We start from the raw sequence: 22,097 nt of genomic DNA on the forward strand, positions 1-22,097 counted from the left end.
AGATGTTGCTACCATCAACATGGCCATTTTTTTCTTCCCTGTAATTGTTAATAGCTAGGTCCTGGGTCAGCTACACACCTGGCCTCTGTGAAGAACAGCGTGCAACCCAAGGTGTTGGCTGGGTTAGGGACGGAGGCTGGGGTGGGGATGGGTAAGGGAATCAAAGGCAGGGACACAAACCAGACCTGAGACCACATCATACTCTCACTACTTAAGGAGTCCAAGGAATTTCGAATTTCCTTATTTTTACAATTTTAAAATTCTTTCCTTTTTTTTTTTTTTTAAAGATTTATTTATTTGATAGAGAGCAATCATAAGCAGGCAGAGAGAGAGAGAAGCAGGCTTCCCGCTGAGCAGAGAGCCTGACTGGGGACTCGATCCCAGGACCCTGAGGTCATGATGCGAGTCGATGGCAGCAGCCCAACCCACTGAGCCACCCAGGCACCCCCCCCTTCCCTTATTTTTTTAATCTTATGCAGTACCCTAGCTCTTTTTGTCTATGATATCACTTATCTAATACCCCATTTTCTTCTTATGATTTGAAACCTTCATGAAAACCTCTCATCAAGGCAGATTTTCCTATCCCCAGGAAACTTTCACTACTGGCTAGAGTAAAAAAATTTCAAAGCCAACTAGTTCAATAAAACGTGAGGCCAGATGCCCACATCATCTCTACTAAACAAAATCGAACAGTTAAATCAGGAAGTAGATAATAACAGACGAATCACATTTAGACAAAGACATGGTTACTTTTTTATTTGAAGGAAAAAAAAATTATGTTTTAATAAATACTGCGGAAACATTGACCAAACAAACATACAAAGTGACTTCAACATTTAAAAAAATGCAATGAAAGTTCTGCTTTTAACAGTTATAACTTATTTTTCTCTTTACAATATTTAAATACAGAAAGCACTTGCCAGCTATCTTGTAACACTGCCCAAAGCATAATGCGGCATCAACCAAAGCATGTTCTGTTGGTAAAACGTCTGTACTTCGTGGGAAATGACTAGAATGGTATTTTCTTGCAGAGACAAAACAAAGTGCTTGTGAGACAAAGAACTGAGTGTTGTAATTACCTTAATCTCCTCTCCTGCCACAATTTAATGGGAGCACAGCTTCAACACTTCAAAAATGAAGCTTTATCACTGGAAAGAAAGCTCGTTTTCAACAAGCGCCAACAATAAACAGGTCAGATCTGGTTTCTTCTCTGAAAGAAGCTCTAAAAGGAACTGGTCAAAAAATATCTGTAAACTCTTTTAAATGCTGATTATTTTATCTAACAACAGCAATCAAGTATTGAACACGGGCCTTGGGTGAGTCTGGGTAAGTGATGATTAGCAATCCCTCTCTGGAAATGCCGGAGTACAGCATCGGGACTGACATCACAGACTTTTCCTCTTAAGGATTCTCTAAAGCTTAGGTAAGAGGGTCCTTCTCTTAACAGCTGTTCTTTTAAAGGAAAGTGAAATAAACCAAGAGATCATTAGATGCTGTCAACTTCTGGAGCTTCATCCCAAAATTAACAGGCCTTTTGCTTTGCACTTTTGGTGACTGAATTCCAGACAGCTTTACTCACAAACTGTGCTTTCTGCTACTATTCCTTCATCAACTCTTCAGGCGAAAATAGTACCTAACATTATTTTACCCCCTTGGATCATTTTAGGACGTCAAACCAAGACACCTCTTCTTTGACTTTGCATTTTCATCAATGATGGCAAAAGAAATCACACACCCTCTTTTCTAAACAGCGCACAAAAATATCACACTGAGCAATTTACCACTTTTTCATGACAATCACAAGGATGAACAGAACCATCAGACTGAATAAAAACGGACAACTTTTTTTCCAGTTGATCTCTTTGATCTCTGTAGTGCTGGTCTGTGTATCTTGCAAGACTCCAAAAGCCTTTCTTTGGAACCACCTTGCTCAGCTATCTTCAGGAAGGCAAGATTTCAAAAAGCCTCCCCAACTTTTCCTCTGGATATCCCATGGGTCCTGATACAATTTCCATTTTAATGATGAGCTAGGAGGAAATTAGATCACATCCTCTAGAAAACTAAACGCTAAGGTCACAGTGCCAGTTCCCCAATGAGGACGGTATATTAATATATACTTTTCTGTAAAGGAGATTAAAACATTTAAAAATCAAATCAAAGTAGAGATCCATGAATAGACTGTAACGAAGAAAAACAAAAACGCAAGCACCATTCAGAGCATGATTCTTCTCCGGGGAGGTCCTTGTGTTCCTCCTATCTACCTCTAGCCCATGTGAATCTCTCTTTTTTGGCCTATTTTTCAAGTCACACTTTCAAACCCTTCCATGTGTTCACGTCACCACCTGTTCTACATGCCGAACCTAAGGACAGGATTCCAAAAAGATGAGCCTCTTTTCCAACACCTCCTAAGCCTCCAGAATGTGACTCTGGCTGTGCACGTCACTCGGGTGTCACCTTTCTGTCTGCGGTTTGTGTTCTTTACACGAGGCGTCCTTGTCCTCCCTTCAAGAGAACGGGCTGGGGGTTCACATCACAGTGCAACTCTTCGCTTTGTCCTTTCGTAAGTCCGTAGCAACTGCAGAGAGTTCTGGTCTACTGGGCATGTGTGAGATCCGCTTTGTGGCCCTCTGTGATTTGTTCCGCTTCACGTTTTTATTTGTCTTGTTTACACACGCCAAGGTGGCAACGTGGAAAATGTCTCTGACGCTATTTTCTGACTGTAAAGCTGAGCACTCGATGTACGTAGCTGCTCCAATCTGTTTGGCCATATTTGCCCCCTGAAAAGCAAAAGAACGCCATCATAATTGGCAATAAGTCGCGGGGGAAAGTTACAGAGGGTCTTCCCGAAACCACAAAGTAACAGTGCGGCGCAAAAAATTTCTAATATGCGAACTGTCTTTCCCAAGGATCACTGCAAAAGAAATCCTCTCGGTTTAAAAATTTTAATTATTCATACTAAATTTTAATAATAAATCATTTCATAAATATCTGCGGTCAAGACTCAGTCCCCTAAGATGTTCAATTATCATCACTCAATAGATAGTGCTTGACTTGCCAGAGGTGCGAAAGTCTGATTTCTCGAGTGTAAATGGTGCTCAAGATTCGTGAATAGGCTGTATAAAAAACAAGGGGAGGGAAGGGTATTTAGAACCCTTTTTGAATTGGACGGCCAAAAGGAGTAACCCTGTTGTGGCATCCAGAACTGTGGGAAACACAACATACGGACATTCTAAACACAGACCAGACAAGGTGTAGACAGTAATAAGCATGTGTGGACCAAAATGACTTGCTGAAGGAACTAGGTTGTTATTAATTAGACACGTAAGACAAACATGACTGCAGTATTTAAAATGATGAATACGAAGGAAAATTCTAGCTGGTTAACTTTAACTCTCTTTAATTCTGGTTTTAAGTTGTAGGAGAATGAACGTCTGAGAGTGATCCGCCTCCCTTCTAGACACTTGGGGGAAACCCCTACAGAAATGATTCATCTCTAGAAGACAGTTTTATAGAAAGTTCTACCTTCACTGGCCATGTCCTCCTTAACTATTTGATTGTACTGCTGAGTGTAAAGTAAGATTACCTCTCTCAAAGAGTATTACCAATCTGACCACATCATCTCTTAGACCTATTTAACTTTAAACCCAGTGAGAGTTGCAGAGACCGACAAAGGGCTGAATATGACCCACCGTTTATATACTCAGTAATCAAGTATCATGTGATTACCCTACTCAATGACAGGGCATTTCACATTTTGAAAGATGGTCCCTAAACTTGTCTTAATTTATGCATACACATTTATCCTTATATAATCCTTATATAAAGTAAACTGCTAAAAAAATATCAAGAAGTTTTTCGAGAGGGCCAGGCATCAGTGCCATCAAAACCTCAGCCAAGCCCCTGTCTGCTCCACATCACTTTGCAGTCTTCACAACCTGAGCAATGGGCTGTCATGGGGGGCTCTGATGGTCGCTGTAAAGGCAGAGGCACCAAATCGCCAGCCCTTTTCTCCAGATGTCCCCATCCCAACATGGGGGATCTTACTCAAGAGCCTTTGTATCTTGTATCTCTGTATCTTACTCAAGAGCCTTTATTCAACCTGGAGTTGACCCCTGGCTGAACCTTTAGAAGAGCAGCTACTTTTATTTTCTTAGGAATGAGACTGTGTCCCTCTTCGAAAGCCACATCTGCACCCTGACAACATACATACCTGATCATAGGACACTGGCGTCTGTCTGTGATTTGAGAGCTCTACTAAGGTACTGACATCTGTCCGAAGGTCAGATTTGCAGCCAACCAAGAGCATTTTGGTGTTGGGGCAAAACTCCTGGATTTCACCTTTCCACTATGGGGGCAGGAAGAGAGGAGAAAGATGAAAATTAACAAAGTACATCTATATATTAACAAAGGCATCTACATATTGGTCAACAACTCTTCCACCGGCAGACACTGGGAACGGGACTCAAAAAGAACATCTGAAAGAAAGTGTCACTTCCAATGAAGAAGCAAATTCACATTTATCTTTCAGTATCTTTCAGATATTAAATTTCATGATTTTTTAAAAAGATTTATTTATTTTTCAGAGAGAGACAGAGTGCACAAGCAGGGGGAGTGACAGGCAGAGGGAGAAGCAGGCTTCCTGCTGAGCAGGGAGCCCGACGCAAGGCTGGGTTCCAAGAACTTGCTATCATGACCTGAGCCCAAGGCAGGTGCTTAACTGACTGAGCCACCCGGGCATCCCAAGTTTTACTACTTCCTAAAACTTTTGTCCTTATTTATTTGAGAAAGAGAGAGCATGCCCGCTGTGTGCACAAGTGGAGGGGAGGGCAGAGGGAGGAGGAGATGCAGTCTCCCCGCTGAGCAGGGAGCCCGATGTCGGGCCCCATCCCAGCACCCTGGGGTCATGACCTGAGCCAAAGGCAGATGCTTAACAAAATGAGCCACCCAGGCGCCCCAAAGTTTTACTACTTTTTAAAGTGGACCCATTAGGGAACACTTATGTACATAATCTGTTCTCTCTGTGACTCATCATCCATCCCTACTGCAAGAGACGTGCTGGGGGTAGTAGCTTCATTAATTTCTTAATTATTAGGGTATCTGAAAGATAAAAGTGCCTTAGGAATAATTATATATTCTAACAAGCAACTAGATCCTCAGAACATTGAGCTGGAATTTCTCTGCATGGAAGCCTGGGAATAAGGCAGAGTCAACGCAAGCACGGGATGCATCCACAAATTCCGTCAAGAAGGACTGAACAGCCACCATGGGCTGAAATTTCTAGTGACGCATCAGGGACAGGAGACAATGTTAATAACTTCACTAGGGCGCCTGGATGGCTCAGTAGTTAAGTGTCTGCCTTTGGCTCAGGTCATCATCTCGGGGTCCTGGGATTGAGTCCCGCACTGATCGGGCTCCCTGCTTAGAGGAGAGCCTGCTTCTCCCTCTCCCACTCCCCCTGCTTGTCCTCCTCTCTCATTATCTCTGTCAAATAAATAAAATCTTCAAAAAACAACAACAACAAAAAACCACACCCTCCATTCAAGAGACTAGAACAACACAGACCATGACATTTACAGAGGCCCATCTTTTGAGCTCTCAGAGAAGCATCTGCTCCTATGGTTGTTATGCCCTTAAGTTAGTTTTAAATTACATTAAGTTGTTAAATGTTTCAATTTAGTCCAACTTGGCTAGTTGTCGCGTCACCTAACCAGAATTATTAGAACCTCCAGAAATGCCTAACAAGGAATTCCAATTGTCATCTTTTAAGAGCGAACAGCTTTTTGTGGTTTCATTTCCTCAAGCTTGAGATGACCATCAGGACGGGAGTCAGGGGTTCAGAGTGTTCCCAGGAGAGCTCTGGCTCCTGGAGAAGGGGGACTGGAGGGTGGATATCAGGACCCAGGCTGGCTCTCCCAGACCACACATATAAATATGCATCATGTGTTTTACTAGGTACTGTGGTCATTAAAAAGATTAAGACATTGTTGTGGAATTCACAGAAGAGCAAGGGTGACAAAGCCATGAATGTAATACTAGAACAGAAGGACATCCTATGGGACTCTTAAAAAAAGACCTCTAGAGGGGCGCCTGGGTGGCTCAGTGGGTTAAAGTCTCTGCCTTCGGCTCAGGTCATGGTCTCAAGGTTATGGGATCGAGCCCCGCATCGGGCTCTCTGCTCAGCAGGGAGCCTGCTTCCCCCCTCTCTCTGCCTGCCTCTCTGCCTACTTGTGATCTCTCTCTGTCAAATAAATAAATAAAATCTTAAAAAAAATAAAAATAAAAGACCACTAGAGGGGACATCTCCAGGTCCAGACGTGTACTTAGGGCAGACTAAAGGCACTTTCCACGAGAGCCTAATTGATCCATCAACGACCTCCCCCTTCCTTTCCTCCGGAGTTATTTAGAAGCATCTACCATTTGCTAGATGGCAACAAGTAGATGAACTGGAAAATAAATAAATAAATAAAAAGATCTATCCTGCTTTATGTCACTCGAAACTCTCTGATATTCAAGGACTTAAAGAGCCAATTAATCAAGACAAAGCACAGCATGGGTTATCACGAGCCTTAAACTTCACACAAATGTAAAACATATTCATTAATATCTCTAAGGCCAGAGTCACTATTCATTAGGTCTCAGAAGACGAAGGCAAAATAAAACAAGAGCAAGGCTTTTCATCATAAATTATGCATAACTTGATACTACATCAAGTGAACACCCCAGTAAATAAGCAATCTCTTTCATCTACAGACAAGCCGTAGACACGTCGTTACGCTGCTCCTCGGCTGTGTAATGCCTCTGGCCTCCCTCTGCATGTCTAGCAACTGTTCACAAGCCTTGAAGACAGGAAAGGTGTATTCCTGCCTGAATCTGACAAACATTAGCATTATTTGCGTTAGAAAACACATTACTGAAAACTGAACAGAGTTAAAAAGAGCCTTTGATCTTTCAAGAAATTCATCCTTCCCGAAGCTAACTGTGTTTGTCATGTTTGGTAAACAGACAGGGGTGAGGAATGACTGCATCACCGTCCAAATCCTAATTTCCTAATGACACCCGAGACAAGCAAGTCTAACAGGGAAATGTAAAGTAACAAAAACACATAAGATAATGAAAACACTACCTTGCTCTCAACCACATTCTCTGCCTAAGCCTCAATGCAAGGGGTGGGGGGGGGGGGTGCGTTACAGAAGGGTCTGGTTCTGAAACCTCCCAGCTCTCAGGCCAGGACTGAGAAAACAGCTAATGGCTAATCCACGCTGATGCATGGACACACACATGCCTTCTGGGACTAGCAGGAGATTCAGTCCTAGGCTGGTGGAGGCCCCAGAAACACTCTTCCTCCCTCCGGGTCTCCCCAGGATCTGTAGGAGAGATCTGTGACCCAGCCTGCAACATGCCCCCTTCCTCCTGCTTCTAGCCTGAGCTTGCTCAGGGCCCTTTTCCGCCTACTAAACCTCACGAACCCTCAGAAACCGGCTATGTTCTCTTTCAGGTGTTTACAACCCCCGTTTTTATTACTCTATGATTGCTCTCTGATCACAATTCACTTTGTCTAATGTCTGTAAACACACCTCCCCTCCCCCTGTATGACAGTTCTATTTCTAATAAATAACATCATTATCGAAGCACAGCTTCTTTATTAAAAGGGCAGTTATTGCATTCATTTCACTAAGCTGAGGTCAATGTAACTAAGGCGCAAACTATAGGGGAAAGGAAGGACGGAAAAAGATGACACGTGCTTGAGAGTAATCAAGTATCATTATTTTTAGCTGTACCTTTCTGCCCAAAGGATAAACACAGAGACTCTTTATAGGGTATCTTGTTTCTTAAAATGAAAGAAACTCTTACGCAGGTTCATCATCAAAACTTGTGACATGCAGGGGCACCTGGGTGGCTCAGTGGGTTAAGCCTCTGCCCTCGGCTCAGGTCATGATCCCAGGGTCCTGGGATCGAGTCCTCCATCGGGCTCTCTGCTCAGCGGGGAGCCTGCTTCCTCCTCTCTCTCTCTCTGCCTGCCTCTCTGCCTACTTGTGATCTCTGTCTCTCAAATAAATAAATAAAATATTTAAAAACAAAAAAAAACTTGTGACAAGTATGTGTGGAAACACCAGTATGGTATGGGTTTTTTTTTTTTTTTTTTCCAATCTTCTAATTACGAAATACGTAGGCGCAGTATTAAGCAGAGTGTTGGACCCCCCCAGCCAACCTCCCGTGTCTGTTTTACACATGGGCCAGACTGAACTGGGCCCTCGTCCCCAGCACTTGCCTTTTTTAGGACGCTGTCCAGAGTCTCTGGCCTACTGATGTCAAAGCAAATGAGCACAGCGTCTGAATCCGGGTAAGAGAGGGGCCGGACGTTGTCATAGTAAGGAGAACCTGAGAAGGAACAGAGATACACACATTTTCAGATCAAAATTCCATGTATCCCTCATACATGAACTCCACCCTTCTGAGCTAGATCCCTTGACTGTCACATGGCCCCATTCCCACCTCTTCTCATCTTAGAAAAGAATGCAAACCAGCGAAAGCCCAGGGGTAATATATTCCACTTCTACCAGAAGACAATGAAGCCTCATGGGCATCTGTCTCAAATTCAAGGGGAGCAGCCAGGACCTTAGGTTGCAATCTGCACAGTCCCCCATCCCTAACAGCACATGGGTGATGTGCAGGGTGGAAGCATCAGTAGTCAGGGGACCTGGGGCACAAATCTATCTCCGCCCCTGAAGGCCGGGGGGGGGGGGCAAGGGAGATTCAGGGTTCTTGTGTCTCTTGATTCTCTATTCTAAAATGAAGATGACAACAGTACCGACCCAGGATTAAATGAACCCGGGCAGGGACTGGCACTTAGTGGGGGATGGGTATACGGTTATGGTTGTGTTGTTGATATTACAAGCTGAGTGGTAGCAAGCGCCATAAATGGCGCTACTTCTTGGGAAGGAGACCAGAACTCAGGATCTCTCTGACAACAGGATGGCGCTGAGTGGGGGAGGGAAGAAAGGGCCAGCTCTGCAAGGAGAAGTGCAGCAAACACAAAGCCACCCTATCGCAAAATTACAAGTTTAGAGAAGCCACTGATCTGTGAGCTTGCTCACTTAAGCTTACCCCCAAACCCTATATGGGCTCTCTTCCTGTTACAACCAAAGAATGTAATAAATGTCATATTGGATGATGTCCCTTTTTCACACAGTTCCATCTTGGAGAGGGAAGGATCTCAGCCCACGCTAAATCCAGGGTACCCGAAAGGTTCAAGTTACCACCCAATTAATACAACCCCAGAACCATCTCCTCATTTAGAAAAATCTCTTCTATTCCTTTAAGAATCCCAAAGAATGGGCCATTACATGAAGTCAATTATTATAAAATGGTGGGACTACAAAATTAAACACAGCTTGCCAATGTTACTTGTTCTTGAAGGAAGTCATCAACCATATTCTGTATACTGAATGTGTGTTCTGACATTTCACAAGCCATCATGTGAAGATTGTTTCACATGCATACACATTTGAGTCCAGAAGAGAGAAAGAAAATCTAAGCTACTGAAGTTGTTTTGAAACCCAATTTCATTTTGACAACACCTTCCATTTCCAGCAGAAAAACATGCCATGTTGTCGTCTGAGAAATCAAACCTCCACAGTCAAAGTCAGGAGAAGAGCGACTGAAGAGGCTTTTAAAACAATCCTTTACAATTCTATCAAATCAACATTTTTCAGGAGGCTGCTCTGGAGATCTCCAAGTTATTAGAGTCAAGGTGCACTGTCCCTCTCCACACTCTATCTTGGGTCCCTAGCTCACTACCTGACCCCACGGGCACTGTGGCCTTTTCACTGGCTGCTTTTCAGGAAGGTCATGACAACCACAAGCCGGCTGTGTCTACAAGGAAGACGCAAATGTTCTAGGAACCAGGAAGAAATCTAAGCCAGAATTTTTCACAAGCTACAGTAGCTCCCTACACACATCTGGAATCAGGGCTCTGGTGTAACAGAGACTGACAACTGAAGGACATTTTCCAAAAGCTTAAAGGGTTTAGAGTTTAAAAAAAAAAAGAAAAGAAAAAGAAAATCAAGTCATTTTAAATATTAAGACATGCATACTGGAAAGAAGCTGTCTCTGACAAGTTGTGACTGCTTTTTCAGCCACTTGAAGAATTCTGAGGTCAAGAGAGTAATTCACAAACAGCTCACTAATTTAAACATTTTTGATAGGTCTCAGAATGAGGTGGCTTATCACTGTTTCCGAGTATTATGGTTATTTCTGTATTTGTTCTGTGAAGTTCCATTACAGCCTCTCTGGCTTCTCGGTCCGAAGTCCAACTTTGTAACAGTTTCTTCCCTAAACATTCAGAAAGTCTCTTGCCAAACGCAAGAGTCAGAAGATTCCACATGGCAGAGTGGAAATCCAAAATACTAGAAACGTACGCAGCGACTTCCTCTTCTTTTCCAAGTTGGCCAGATGGAACAGGACCCCAAATCCATAAAGTACAGCTCTTCAATACCAGTGGTCAGGAGGCCAACAAGGCCTCGGAGATCTTTCTAGGTAATCACTCACATTACAAAATGCAACTAACCCATGGCGGCTACTTTCCAGCCTGAATCAGACCTCAACAAGGCAGCTCCAGGTGCTTTCCAGACAGGAAGACATAGAGGACTGGGTAAGAGTACTCCCCCTGATCTTGAATCAAAGAGTACTCTACCTACCAATGGAGACCATATTTGCCCAATACAAAATTAGGAAAGACATCTGGGGAATTACCAAGGTGCTAAAATAGGATAATTAACACTGGGACTACTTTAAAATCTAGAGGAATGGTTTCAGCACTCGAGTCACCATGGGGCTGCAGAGAATAACCCTCTCTCCCTTTTGTGGACCGGGCTTCCCTCCCCCACCCAGCATATGGCCACGAAGAGGATCCAGCTTTGTCTTCAGGCCTCAGACAAGCCTGGAGACCCCTGCTTACTACTATCAAGCGAGCTGGCCTCTGGCTTAGTAGGTATACCCATATATCTGTAGAATGCAGACACTGGCCTGACTTGAAAACGAAAACAGAGTTTGCAACTGAAACCAAATTCCTATGGAGGTCTGTTTCTATTTTTATTTTTATTGGGCTTAGTATTCTGAATGAAAATATATTTGTATGTGAAGGTTCCTGAGAAGGAAACTACCTTGCTTGGTGAGGTACAGAGGTATAATTTTTAGGAGCTTTAACAAGATCTAATTAGGAATGACACTTTGATCCGATCTTATTACTTTTGCTAATGAACGGCAAAACTTTCAGATCAACAAATGTCCAAGGGTGGTAATAAAAGTAGTTAGTCCCCACCTTTATTAATAATAAGCCTAATTTGTCTAACCCCTAACTATAAGAATAATTTGCCATTAAAAATAAAAAGGCCATTTGTTAATTTTATTTTTTGATAGGCTTCAGGTGAAAACTTCTCAGATCAAAAAATCTGTTTCTACTGTTTTGCAGTAAAGAAAAAAAGAAAAGACAATATAGAATTATAGAGAACTCTTCTACCAGGAAAAACTCGTAACAATTCATCAGCTAAGCAGGGCCTTCAGTTTAAAAAAAAGGAAAAAAATCCTGTGTCACTTGACAGTGTCCACTCTGTTTACACTCTGAATTCTTCCCGTAAAGCCCGTGCTACTGCACAAAGAAGTAAGAAAAGCAAAGCTGGAGAGGGTGGGGTGTAAGCATTGGCATGCGTGGTGTAACTCACCAGCCAAGGGAAAAAGAAGAGGAATTCCAGGAATGCCCCTGGGAAGTGGCAAGCAATGTGGGAAGGAAAAGTGACACGAAAAGGAGGAGCCGAAAGCAAGCCGAGGACAAGGACTGTGTCTGCCTCGAACTCCTACATCCCTCCAGAAAAGTCTTAAAACATCCCATGAAGCCAAAGAGCAAAAAACAGTTAACTTTACCATAGATTCAGGAGATGCACATAAAAAGCTTCCAGGAAACACGCAGGACTGAACCCAACACAAGGAAGGGCGCCCCACGTTCTGTAAGTAAGGAAGTACCAAACTGGAAAGGGCAGTACCCTAGGGCCAGTACTCTACTGCCCAGGAATGTGCTAAGGCCTAGTTCAGTTAGTCCAGGTACCGAGCTTTGCTTGTCAAGTACAACTCTCCCTCAGCGCGTGCACCAGGCTCCATGCCTACGGAATTCCCAGATGCTGCATTTCGGCCCCACTCCATGGAACTCGAAACACACAGTGCTATTCCAAAGTCCTTCCTAATTCACCTCTCAGACCTCCAAAGGGAAAACGCCAGAAAACTCTGTACTGTCAAGACACAACTACAGCACATATGCAAAGTGTGTCCATCCCCCGCCCCATACAGTCAAAGAGCTTTGCTCTGGGTAGACCAGAATCAGGGTGCACTGGGGGCTCTCAGAGTTCCTCAGGCTTGGCCAACATCAGCAAAGTTCTAAAACACTTTTGAAACTTCAGGTCTAATTATCTTTGTCTTCAAGATCATTAATTCCGGGTGACAGCAGTGTTTCCAGCCCAAGAATAGTCACAAAGTGCCTCACCCAGAAACTAATTCTGAGACGCATAGCTGCTTGCTTCAGTCATCCTCACACAAAGATAGAACATGCCATATATGTCCATAATTAAATGTATATGTAAGAAGATTCATGCCCAAAAGGGAGGCTTTATGGAACCTTTTGCAAAACCAGTTCAAACACTGAGGCTTTACAGGAGTTTCAGAGCTGCAAACCCTCCTCGTTGAGTTATTTCATAAACGCCACTCCCTTTCCTTGAACCTGAAATTGAAAAACTTCCCCATCTCCTCTAAGAAATGCCTACCAAGAACAATGTAACTGGGAATACCGCATGATTTTGGCCGAGAAAATATATGAACCTTTGGTATTTTTAGTGGTCAGCAAGAGAACATCTGTACCAAACAGCAGCTAACATATGAGCCTACAGGAGCTGCCCAATTATTACCAGATTCCATTTCCTCATGCCATCTCTACTGAGAGTGAAAGCTTCCAATCAGCAATCATCTAACGAATGTGAATCAAGGGGCACCTGGACGGCTCAGTCTGTTAAGCATCTGCTTTCAGCTCAGGTCATGATCCCAGGGTCCTGGGATGGAGCCCCACATCAGGCTCCCTGCTCAGTGAGGAGCCTGCTTCTCCCTCTCCCACTTCCCCCTGTTTGTGTTCCTTCTCTCTATCTGTCAAATAAATAAATAAAATCCTAAAAAAAAAAGAATGAATGTGAATCAAGCCTGGGCAGAACTTTTTTGTCTGACTTAGCAGAAGATTCTGCAGAATGATTTCCCCAAGTAGCCTGCACTTTAAGCACCATGCTCATAAATATGCAAACCGACATTCCCAGGGAGGCTGTTTCCTTTATTTCTTTAGAAGTTCAGATTAGTAAGAATTATGAACAGATTTTTATGAACATTTGAGGGTACTTCTGTGTACCCTGTATTTTATGGTAATAAAAATACAATCAATATTTTCAATTTCTGGGGGCAATGCAGGTCCACAGTTGGAAAGTCAAAGAGGCAGAAATGATTGCTGTTTTTGAGCGCTGAATAAAGCTTTAGCTTTAAATTCCTAATCTTATTGAGATACCTGAAAAAATAGAAGACTCCAAATATTTTACTTCAAGTAGAAGAACCATGGTAGGTCACAGAACTTCAGAGTCTAAGTGTAGACAGGTATTTTCAAACTTACATTATCATTCCGTAATAGAGGGAAGATTCTCTGATGGAATTACTGAAGCACCCAACTCCTTGAAGGAGAGTCCCATGCATGAATTCGCCTTGCCACACGCTGTGTTTTCAAAACCAACGTGCACAACACCTGATGAAACTTGAGGCAGCTTACATTCCATGCCGATGAAATTCGTTTGTCAAGGGGGTCTCTGAGTGAAGTTGCTAATATGTCGTAACTGAGACGATGTTTCAAGGGTCTCAGAAAATGGCAAAGGCACAACTAATTCATTTGGCACAGCCCACCAGGCACCGTGAGCTAATCGGAGAAAACTACTGGTCTTTGGTGTCATATCTCCATGCAAGAATTGGATTAATGAAGAAACGTCTGGTTATTTCAAGCTGGACACCTCATGGAAATGTACAATTTAGCAAGAAACCAGACTGGGATGGGAGAAAACATGACTAAAGGAGATTTTTTAAAAGGTCTAGAAACAGATGAAGAATTAGAAAGGGAATCTATACTTTTTTTTTTTTTAAATACATGGTGGACAAATCTCCAAGTATAGTTTTATATATTGCTTACTGAAAATCACCACACAAATTCAGAGCTGTTTTCGCTTTAATCTGCATCTCCTACAGAGTTTCAAGGTGAACAATGAATTGAGCCTGGTTCTGAAACTCAAAGCTGCTAGGGATCATTATCACCTTAAAATCCAACTGGTTTCCCACAATGTGCCCTTGCCCTTGAGAGTCACAGTCTTCCTGCTTCTCCGGCTCCTTTGGAAATTCTTGCCCTCTTCCTTTCTCTAATGAGATTAAGCGAGAATTCTTCAACTTTCAGAATCTTGTTTTCACTGATAGCCATTAAATGTAGGCATGTTTTCAAGTGGGAGAGATGTTAAAGACTTCTTAAGAACTGAGTCAACTTCTAGAGATAAGGAAGGAATTGTGGTGGGTTTCAAGGAGAATGAGTCACCAGTCAGGGGCCTGGGCGGACCCAGTGGCCTTCAACTATTCTTTGGATCTTCTTTCTGTGAGATCAATCTGGCTTTAGACTCTCTGGACTCACCCTCCTATAAAAACAAGGACTAAGGTTCCAAGGACAGGTGTGGGGGGAGTGTGGGGGGCAGTAAGTACCTCAAGGGCCAGGAACTGCTTTGTCCCATCCCCACCCCTGCTCCCACAGCATCTAGCAGAATTCCTGCACAAAGAGTACCTTAAAAGCACTGGTTTTGTAATCATTTCTATAGGTCTTGCCTCAACAGGTCAATTCACATATTAAATTTAAAAAAAAAGGGGGGGGGGAAACCAGTGAACTCTTTTGAAGCTGCTTTTCTGGATTAACTATATATTAATCCTCAACACTGCTGAAATACTTCTATCCCTGTTAAGAAATCTTTCAATTCAGTGCTTGTCACGAAGACCATTCTTCCAATGTGGTGGGTAAGGTACAAATGTAATAGGCACTGACTCGTTTCTATGGGAGTGTGTCCTCAAAGTCAGGCCAAGGATAATTGAGATTTTTCTTTTTCCCTTTTCCTTCAAGTGTAAATTTTAAAGAATACTACATTCTCTGTTAATTATGCTAAAAACTGACACAGGAAGTGCTAACTTTAGCACCCATGGACTAAAAGGCAGCTTGTATCATGACAAGATGCAAAAGAGTGTTCATGAGGCAAGAGCATAGTAATATATTGTGGGGGGATTTTAGCAGCTGAATTGAGTATTTGATAACTAATAATATACCTTAAATAAATGTGCATTAACTTGCACAGGTTAAAAGCTGGCATGAATGATTATTACTCCTTAAATCACGTTTGCTGAAATTACACTGCAATCAAATCACTTAGGAAAAGATATGGTCATCCTTAAGTGACTAAGTTCCTATTATTAGTAGGCATTTGGCTTCATGCTACAAATTGCTTATGCCTGGCAAATGTGGCACATTCTGAAACACAAGATATTAGAACTACTTTGGTCTCACTTATCACTTCAAAATGTTGAAACCATTACCCATTGTTCTGTAGGAACTCACTGAATGTATCTGAAAGTCAATACCAGCATTTCTACAACCAGTAATAGAAATGGTCACCTCGTTGATTGAAACGGTAGTCTATTTCTCATTAAAGCCCAGACTATGACAAATCTGCATCCAAAGACTACCTTTAAGTATCCCCATTTTAGAGGACTTATGGTGACATTATATAAAAGGTTTTGTTTACTTTGGGGGACAGCTGGACTAACTTCAAGAAGCTATAAGAAATCAAGTGGCAAACTGCCATTTGTGGTTGCTTTAATTGGTGGGAAGGAGGACCTGTTTCCTACCTGAGCAGGATCTAAAAGAGGCATCAGCACTAAGGACTACCCACTAGGGAAAATACAATGCAACCAGATGGGACAGAGCTCTTGGATACAAGAACCAGACAAAATGAGCTCAACGTAAGTTGATTATCAGCTACACTAGGCAGGAAGAGCTTCTTTCTCCCTACTCTGCCCCACCAGGGCTGTATGACTCTTAGGGGCGCGACTATAAATTAACACTGCTCTCTAAGGCCTAGCAGAGGGCCTTGTTCATAGTAGGTGTGGAAAGATGGGAGGTGCGTGTAAAGTGTTAAGATCTGTGCCTCAAAAAGTGGGGAGTGAATTCTCTTCTCTTGGTGCAAAGAGGCCCCACATGTCCTAATTCCACTTGATGTTCTTTCCTAAACCCAAAGTAGCAATTCTGCCTATGCATAATTGCATGACTGCTGGGAGGAAAAGGAGACCCCTGATGAGAAGCTGTCCAAGTACAGAAGCCACAAAAAGACAACTACTTGCATCTCTTAAATGTCTGCCCCTCTGCTAGGAGGCTAGGCAGGATGTGAATACCATGTAAAGGACAAGATTTATGCTCTCTTCCTACCTAAGAGAAGTGAGGCATACCTCATTTTTCTAATTAATCGTTAACTTTCACAGAGTTCTAGAAGGGAAGGAAAATCTGACATTTAGGACTTTAAAGAACAAATTTGGGTGGAATGTTCTCTCTAGAGAGACTGATAGCACCTGGAAAAAACAAATCTATCAAGAGGCCATCAGGCATATGCAATTATTTTCACAACCTGAACTAAACAAGTGTCTTAGTGGGCAAAGAAAATGTCAAATATTTGTCAAAATATAATGCTGTTCAGAAATTTGTTATGAAAACCTTAAGAAGTAGAAAAATGTTCGGTAATTAATATGATTATCATATCTGCATCATAGCTGATACAATGGTTCTTGCTAGACGTTTTTCACTCATAGATGATAAACCATTTTTGGTGGAAACAATCTATTCTCAGAATTTAACAAGTGCTTGGTGACAGTGCTTAACTAACATTTCACCTCACAAACAGCGTAATAGGATTCTAAATAATCCCCTTATGCCTTTTTTCCACCCATTTGTATAGATCTAAATTCCGACTAAGATTTCGTTACTGGATAATTCTGCAGTGTGATGTTTTCTTAATCATGGTTTTTTGACACCTTTATATCTTAGTTAAACATGCATAGGTTTTGTTTCATTAAATAAAAATACCAGTGATTATTTCAACTACAGACTTCATTTCAGGTGATTATCCTTAATCTGATGAAAGGCAGTGTTTATAAAGTTGCCATTCTTTGTGCACAGGTAATTCAGTGGTAATAAATGTCAGAGAATCTTATCTCCTTGGAAACTATGCATATGATTATTCATTTTTTCATTTAACAGATTTTACCCCATGACTACTATGTGAAAAGCATGATGTTAGGTGTGCAGGGACTACACACTCTCAGGCCTGGATTAAATATTTGAGAATATCTAAGTGCTTTTACTTGCACACATGTAGCATAGCCTCCAACTGTAAAGTGACCACATTCTGTTTGTTTTCTAGCCTTTGAAAAAACAATGTGCCTTTTCTCTTCTAAAAATGTCAATTTAGCCCTTTGGTTGCCTGATCTAAATTCTCCACTGGTGGTCCTGTGATTCACGAAGCAGGATACAGGGAAGGCAAGACCAACATTCCTATAAAGCCAGGCATGCCCCCTCCCTACCCAAGTGAGTTTCCTTCCTAAATCCACCAGGAAGGGGTGGCCCGGTTCAGAACCTGGCTTGCTGTGTAGGTGGTGAAAAACCCCAGGATGGATGCCAGATGCACTGGGACTCAGAGCTGAAGCCCATGGAGGTCCCGGTCAACAAAAGAACTTGCCTGTCTGGTATACTAAGGCCAAGAAGCATAGAGCTAAGAGAGATCCTGCACACTGTCTAGCTCTGTATCTTTTTCTCAAGATGAGGAAATGAGACTCAGGAAGGTAGGGATTTGCACAGAGAAATTCCTGGTTACCAGTAGCTAAGATCTAAACACGGGTTTTTATCAACACTGCATCAGAATTACAGACCCCATGCCTAAGTAATTCTTATTATACATTAGGTCCAAACAGGCTGGGGGAGGGTTAAGTACTGACGCTAATTATTAGTATTGTATCAGCTGTCCTGCACGCCAGGCATAACAAATATCACGGTATGTCTGGGAATCAGAGCGCATTAAGTACTAGGCTACAATTCTGGTAATAGGAACTACTGAAAATAAAAATAAATAAATAAATTAATTAATTAATACACTTCCATTCTGTCTATCCACACGGTGCCTGTAGTCGCGAGACGGTGCGTGCACAGCCCAGTACAAAACCCTGTGAGGTTCTGGTTCTGTTACCCTTGTCCAAGCTTGAGGAAGAGCCTGACTCAGGTGGAAACAAATTCAGCGCCTCCCACCGCAACACTACGCGCATCTGGCACCGGCCATGGAGAGGCGCTCGTGCCGAGACTTCTCCTTTGCCTTTGTGCAGGGACTGCCTCTGGCGACCCTGTCAGTCTGGTGCCTTCCTTTTGCTCTCTAATCCCGTTGTGTCCCCTCCCCGCCCCGGGGGCTCCAGAAGTTAAAACCCAGGGCTGTGGGAAGCTCGCAGAGTCCAGAAGCACTTCCACGAGGCCACTCCCAGCTGGGCGCAGGTCCACCTCGGGGGCCTCCCTGCTTGACAGCAACGGCTGCATGTTGGCACTTGCGCGCTCCTCCTCGCTAGTTTCACCCGGGATTTGGCTCGGTCCACCTGCAGCAGCCCGACTCCCTGCTAAGCTCCCAGACCCAAGCGCTGGGGCCTTAACCGGCCTCCCCCGGTGGCCCCTCCTCCAGAGGCGACACCCTTGTGTGAAACGGGATTCCTCCTCTCCCCCTCCGATCCTCCGAGCACTGCGGTGCGGGGGGCGGGTACCAGCCCGAGATTCCAGGTGGCGTCTCCCGCCCCCACCAAGCCAGGCCCAGGCCAGATCCCTAATAGCCGCGTGCTGAGGACCTCCCCAGGGGTACCCGTCCTTCCTACCACCGCCCACTACGTAGGTGGGTGGGCGCACAGAAAGCGATAACCCGGCCTTGAACCCCGGACCCTTGAAAATAATTCACCACGATGCCAGTAATTCAACTGGACAGAAAGGTCAAAGGCGAAGAGCACTGCCCGCGGCCTTGCAGGCGGGCAGAGGGTGATGAAATAGGAAAGAACTGCGAGGGCCGGGGTGGGGGTGCGCGCTGCGGCGTGATCACTGGGGCTGGCGAGGGGTGTAGGATCTGGGGATCCGCACGGAGACTGCGCGGGCGGCGGGAGACAGGGCCGGCGACCGCTCCGCCGGGTGCTGCCCGCGCCACCAGCGCATTCCTGGCTGTAGGCGTCAGGAGCGCCGCGGCTGCCTGCGCTCACGTTGCTCCCCCCACCCCAAAGCTGAATACACACGTAACTGCGTCGCTTCGGGGATTCTCCCCCACCTCCCACCACTCCCGCCGCGCTCCCCGCGCCTCCGACAGTCGTCAGGTTAGCTCCTGCAGGGGCGCCTGCCGCGAGCCCGGTAGTCCTGAGGCCCGCACGCATTCTCCCCCCACCCCCATCGGGCCACCTTGGCCGCCCATATAGCGCCTGGGGAACGACCTCCCCTCCCCCCCGAGCCAGCCGCTCCCCGGCCACCTGGCTACCAGCGCTTCCACCGCGGGGTCACCCGGCGGGCACACAGCGCCCTTCTCTCCCCACTCCCATTCCCCCCTAGCCCTCGTCGTCCCCCACCCCGCCCAGAAGGGACAAAACGTTCACCCAGCAGGGACCGCGGGAATCCCTGGGAAGAGGCAGAGTTAACCCAGGGGCGCAGAGTGCGCGGCTGGCGCGCGGTCGGGCGCTTGGGAGCGTGCCGCGCGGGGTCCCGAGACCCGCCACGCACCCGGTGCCGCTGGAAACCCGCCCCAAGCGCCACGCGGTCCGAGGACTCTCTTACCCGAAGTGTCCCACAGGCTCAACTCTATTCTTTGTGTGTCGATTTCAAAACTGGCCGTGTAATTCTCAAACACTGTAGGGACATAATTCTGGACAAACAAAATGGGCAGAGACAGGAAAGAGGGCAAAGAGGTTATCCACAGAGCACGACACCGGCACAACACCCTCTGAAAATCGCTTCCTCACTCCCCGATTAAAAAATAATAATAATAATAAAAAAATCCCACCCGCCAGACACGCGGCCCCTTTCTGAAACCCCAGCCTCGTCACCCGCACCGCCCTGCTCCCCAAGACGTGAGGATCCAAACCTCCCCGCCCGGGTTCCGCTTCCGCACCCAGGACCGAACAAGTTTCAGAGGCTAACAGCGGAATGTGCAGACGCGTCCCCGAAACGTTCCGGCTCACTTTCCCTTTCCCGGCAGTCTCACCAGGGGGAAAGTAGTAAGAAAGACTGCTTAGGAACAGAAAATGGGGTGAAGGGGGGGGGGCAATGCGAGGGGAAGCCCAACCCCAGACCGGGGGGGGGGATCCCCACCGGCGGACCCCTCCCGCGTCCGAGCCCCGGCCGGCCGGCCGCACGCACCTCGGGGAAGCAGTCCTTGGCGAAGACGTGCAGCAGCGCGGTTTTCCCACACTGACTGTCTCCCACTACTACTATCTTGCATTTCACGTTCTGATTAGGATCCATGATAGATTTACTAGATAATTTCTGGCTGGCTCTTCTCTCCTTCATTGATCTTGCCTTATTTTCTCTTGGAACAGGAATTTTCTCTTCAGAGGAAAAATAGATACTTCTCTGTCTATAAAAAGCAGATATAAAAAAATACAACCCGAAGCTGGTGGGAACTCTGGAAGCGCCGCGCAGACGGGGGGCTGGAGGAGCAGGCTCGTTACTCCCCTCCAACAAGTTTTACGCCTGACTCCACACCGCGCTTCCCAAGTCCAATTCCGATCCGACTGCTTTGTTTCACGCTCTCCGCAAGGCTTTATACGCCCGGCCTTCCAATCCTCTTTCTCAATGAGAGAAGGAAACCGATCCGCCTCCTCCCCTTTTATGGAGCCTGGGAGCAAGCGCCCTCTCGTTACTCCCTGAAAATGTAAACAGTGCGCCCTCTAGGGGGACCGTGCGGGATCTATTTCCAGACTAAGCCTCTGGGACAACTTGAAGACCCCAACCATGCTTTTGCTGATGGATGGGACTGTGGGAGTCCAGCAGGAGGTGGGGAAACGGAATGTCTGTGCATGGGGATTTTTATTAGGATTCCTTTAAAAACGTTTCAATAGGGGCTGATGTACATAAGCCTCATGAACATTTGTAAAAGCAAAAGCATTTCTCATCCAAGTTAAAACCATCATTTAAAAAACAGCAAGCTCTCTTGGGTTAGGAAGGGTTAAGTGGTTGTATTTTTTTTTTTTTTTTTTTAAGAAAGAAATGGTTTGTATCACGTATATAGGGCATGGAACAATAGCTAAGCCAGGCTATTTCAGATGCGGGAACTGGCTTGTCTAGGTCACCGCAACACACTGGCTTCTGAAACCTGTCAGTTTCAGTCACTCAGGAGGAGGCAGAAAGGTTTTGAAGAGTGGGTAGAAGAGGTGGGAACAGAGAAAAAAGAGAAGCAGGAGATGCTTATAACTCAGTGCAAAAGCCATTGTAAACTCAGCTCTATTGCAGTAGGAGCCCAAACAGGCAAGGCAGCCATTGCCCCGGCTGCAATGAGGAGAACAGGTACAGGATATCTGATTCTGCCCTGATTTCCTCTATCTGTAGCCTCCCCTTCCCTAGAATCAAAGATGTATCCAGAAAACACAAAGGTACTTAGTTGGAAAGTGCGGGTACAACTCTGCTCCCTCCACCCCTCATTTTTCTCACCCATCCCCCTACCCACCCACCCCCAAAATCTGAAAGAGGAGCAAGAATGACTATGCACGTGTTCTCTTTTCTCTATCAGAAGTCCTTCTTTTCTCATCTTTGTCTCCTGTGCTTCAAATGGAAAGGTTTCAGCTATTAAACTGTAGTTAGGACATTGGTCAAAAATATTATAGGTACCTCTGTGGAGACTTCTAGGCTCATAAATGAGAAGGTGAGGTAAAAACTCAGAACGTGCAGGGCACCTGAG

The 22,097-nt window shown here is 44.9% G+C and overlaps 1 protein-coding gene across 1 annotated transcript; it reads right to left on the reverse strand.

Moving 5' to 3' along the window:
• Nucleotides 1–741: 741 nt before the first annotated feature.
• Nucleotides 742–21,012, reverse strand: RND3 (Rho family GTPase 3). The gene is made up of 5 exons (XM_059393950.1): nt 20,561–21,012; nt 19,979–20,066; nt 8,270–8,379; nt 4,211–4,345; nt 742–2,777 (listed from the first exon to the last, which is right to left on the reverse strand). Exons 1-5 carry the CDS (start codon nt 20,708–20,710, stop codon nt 2,526–2,528), a joined length of 735 nt encoding a protein of 244 aa, XP_059249933.1. The 5' UTR covers nt 20,711–21,012; the 3' UTR covers nt 742–2,525.
• Nucleotides 21,013–22,097: the final 1,085 nt, after the last annotated feature.

Source organism: Mustela nigripes, chromosome 3 (genome assembly GCF_022355385.1).
Source record: "Mustela nigripes isolate SB6536 chromosome 3, MUSNIG.SB6536, whole genome shotgun sequence".
Lineage (NCBI taxonomy): Eukaryota > Metazoa > Chordata > Mammalia > Carnivora > Mustelidae > Mustela > Mustela nigripes.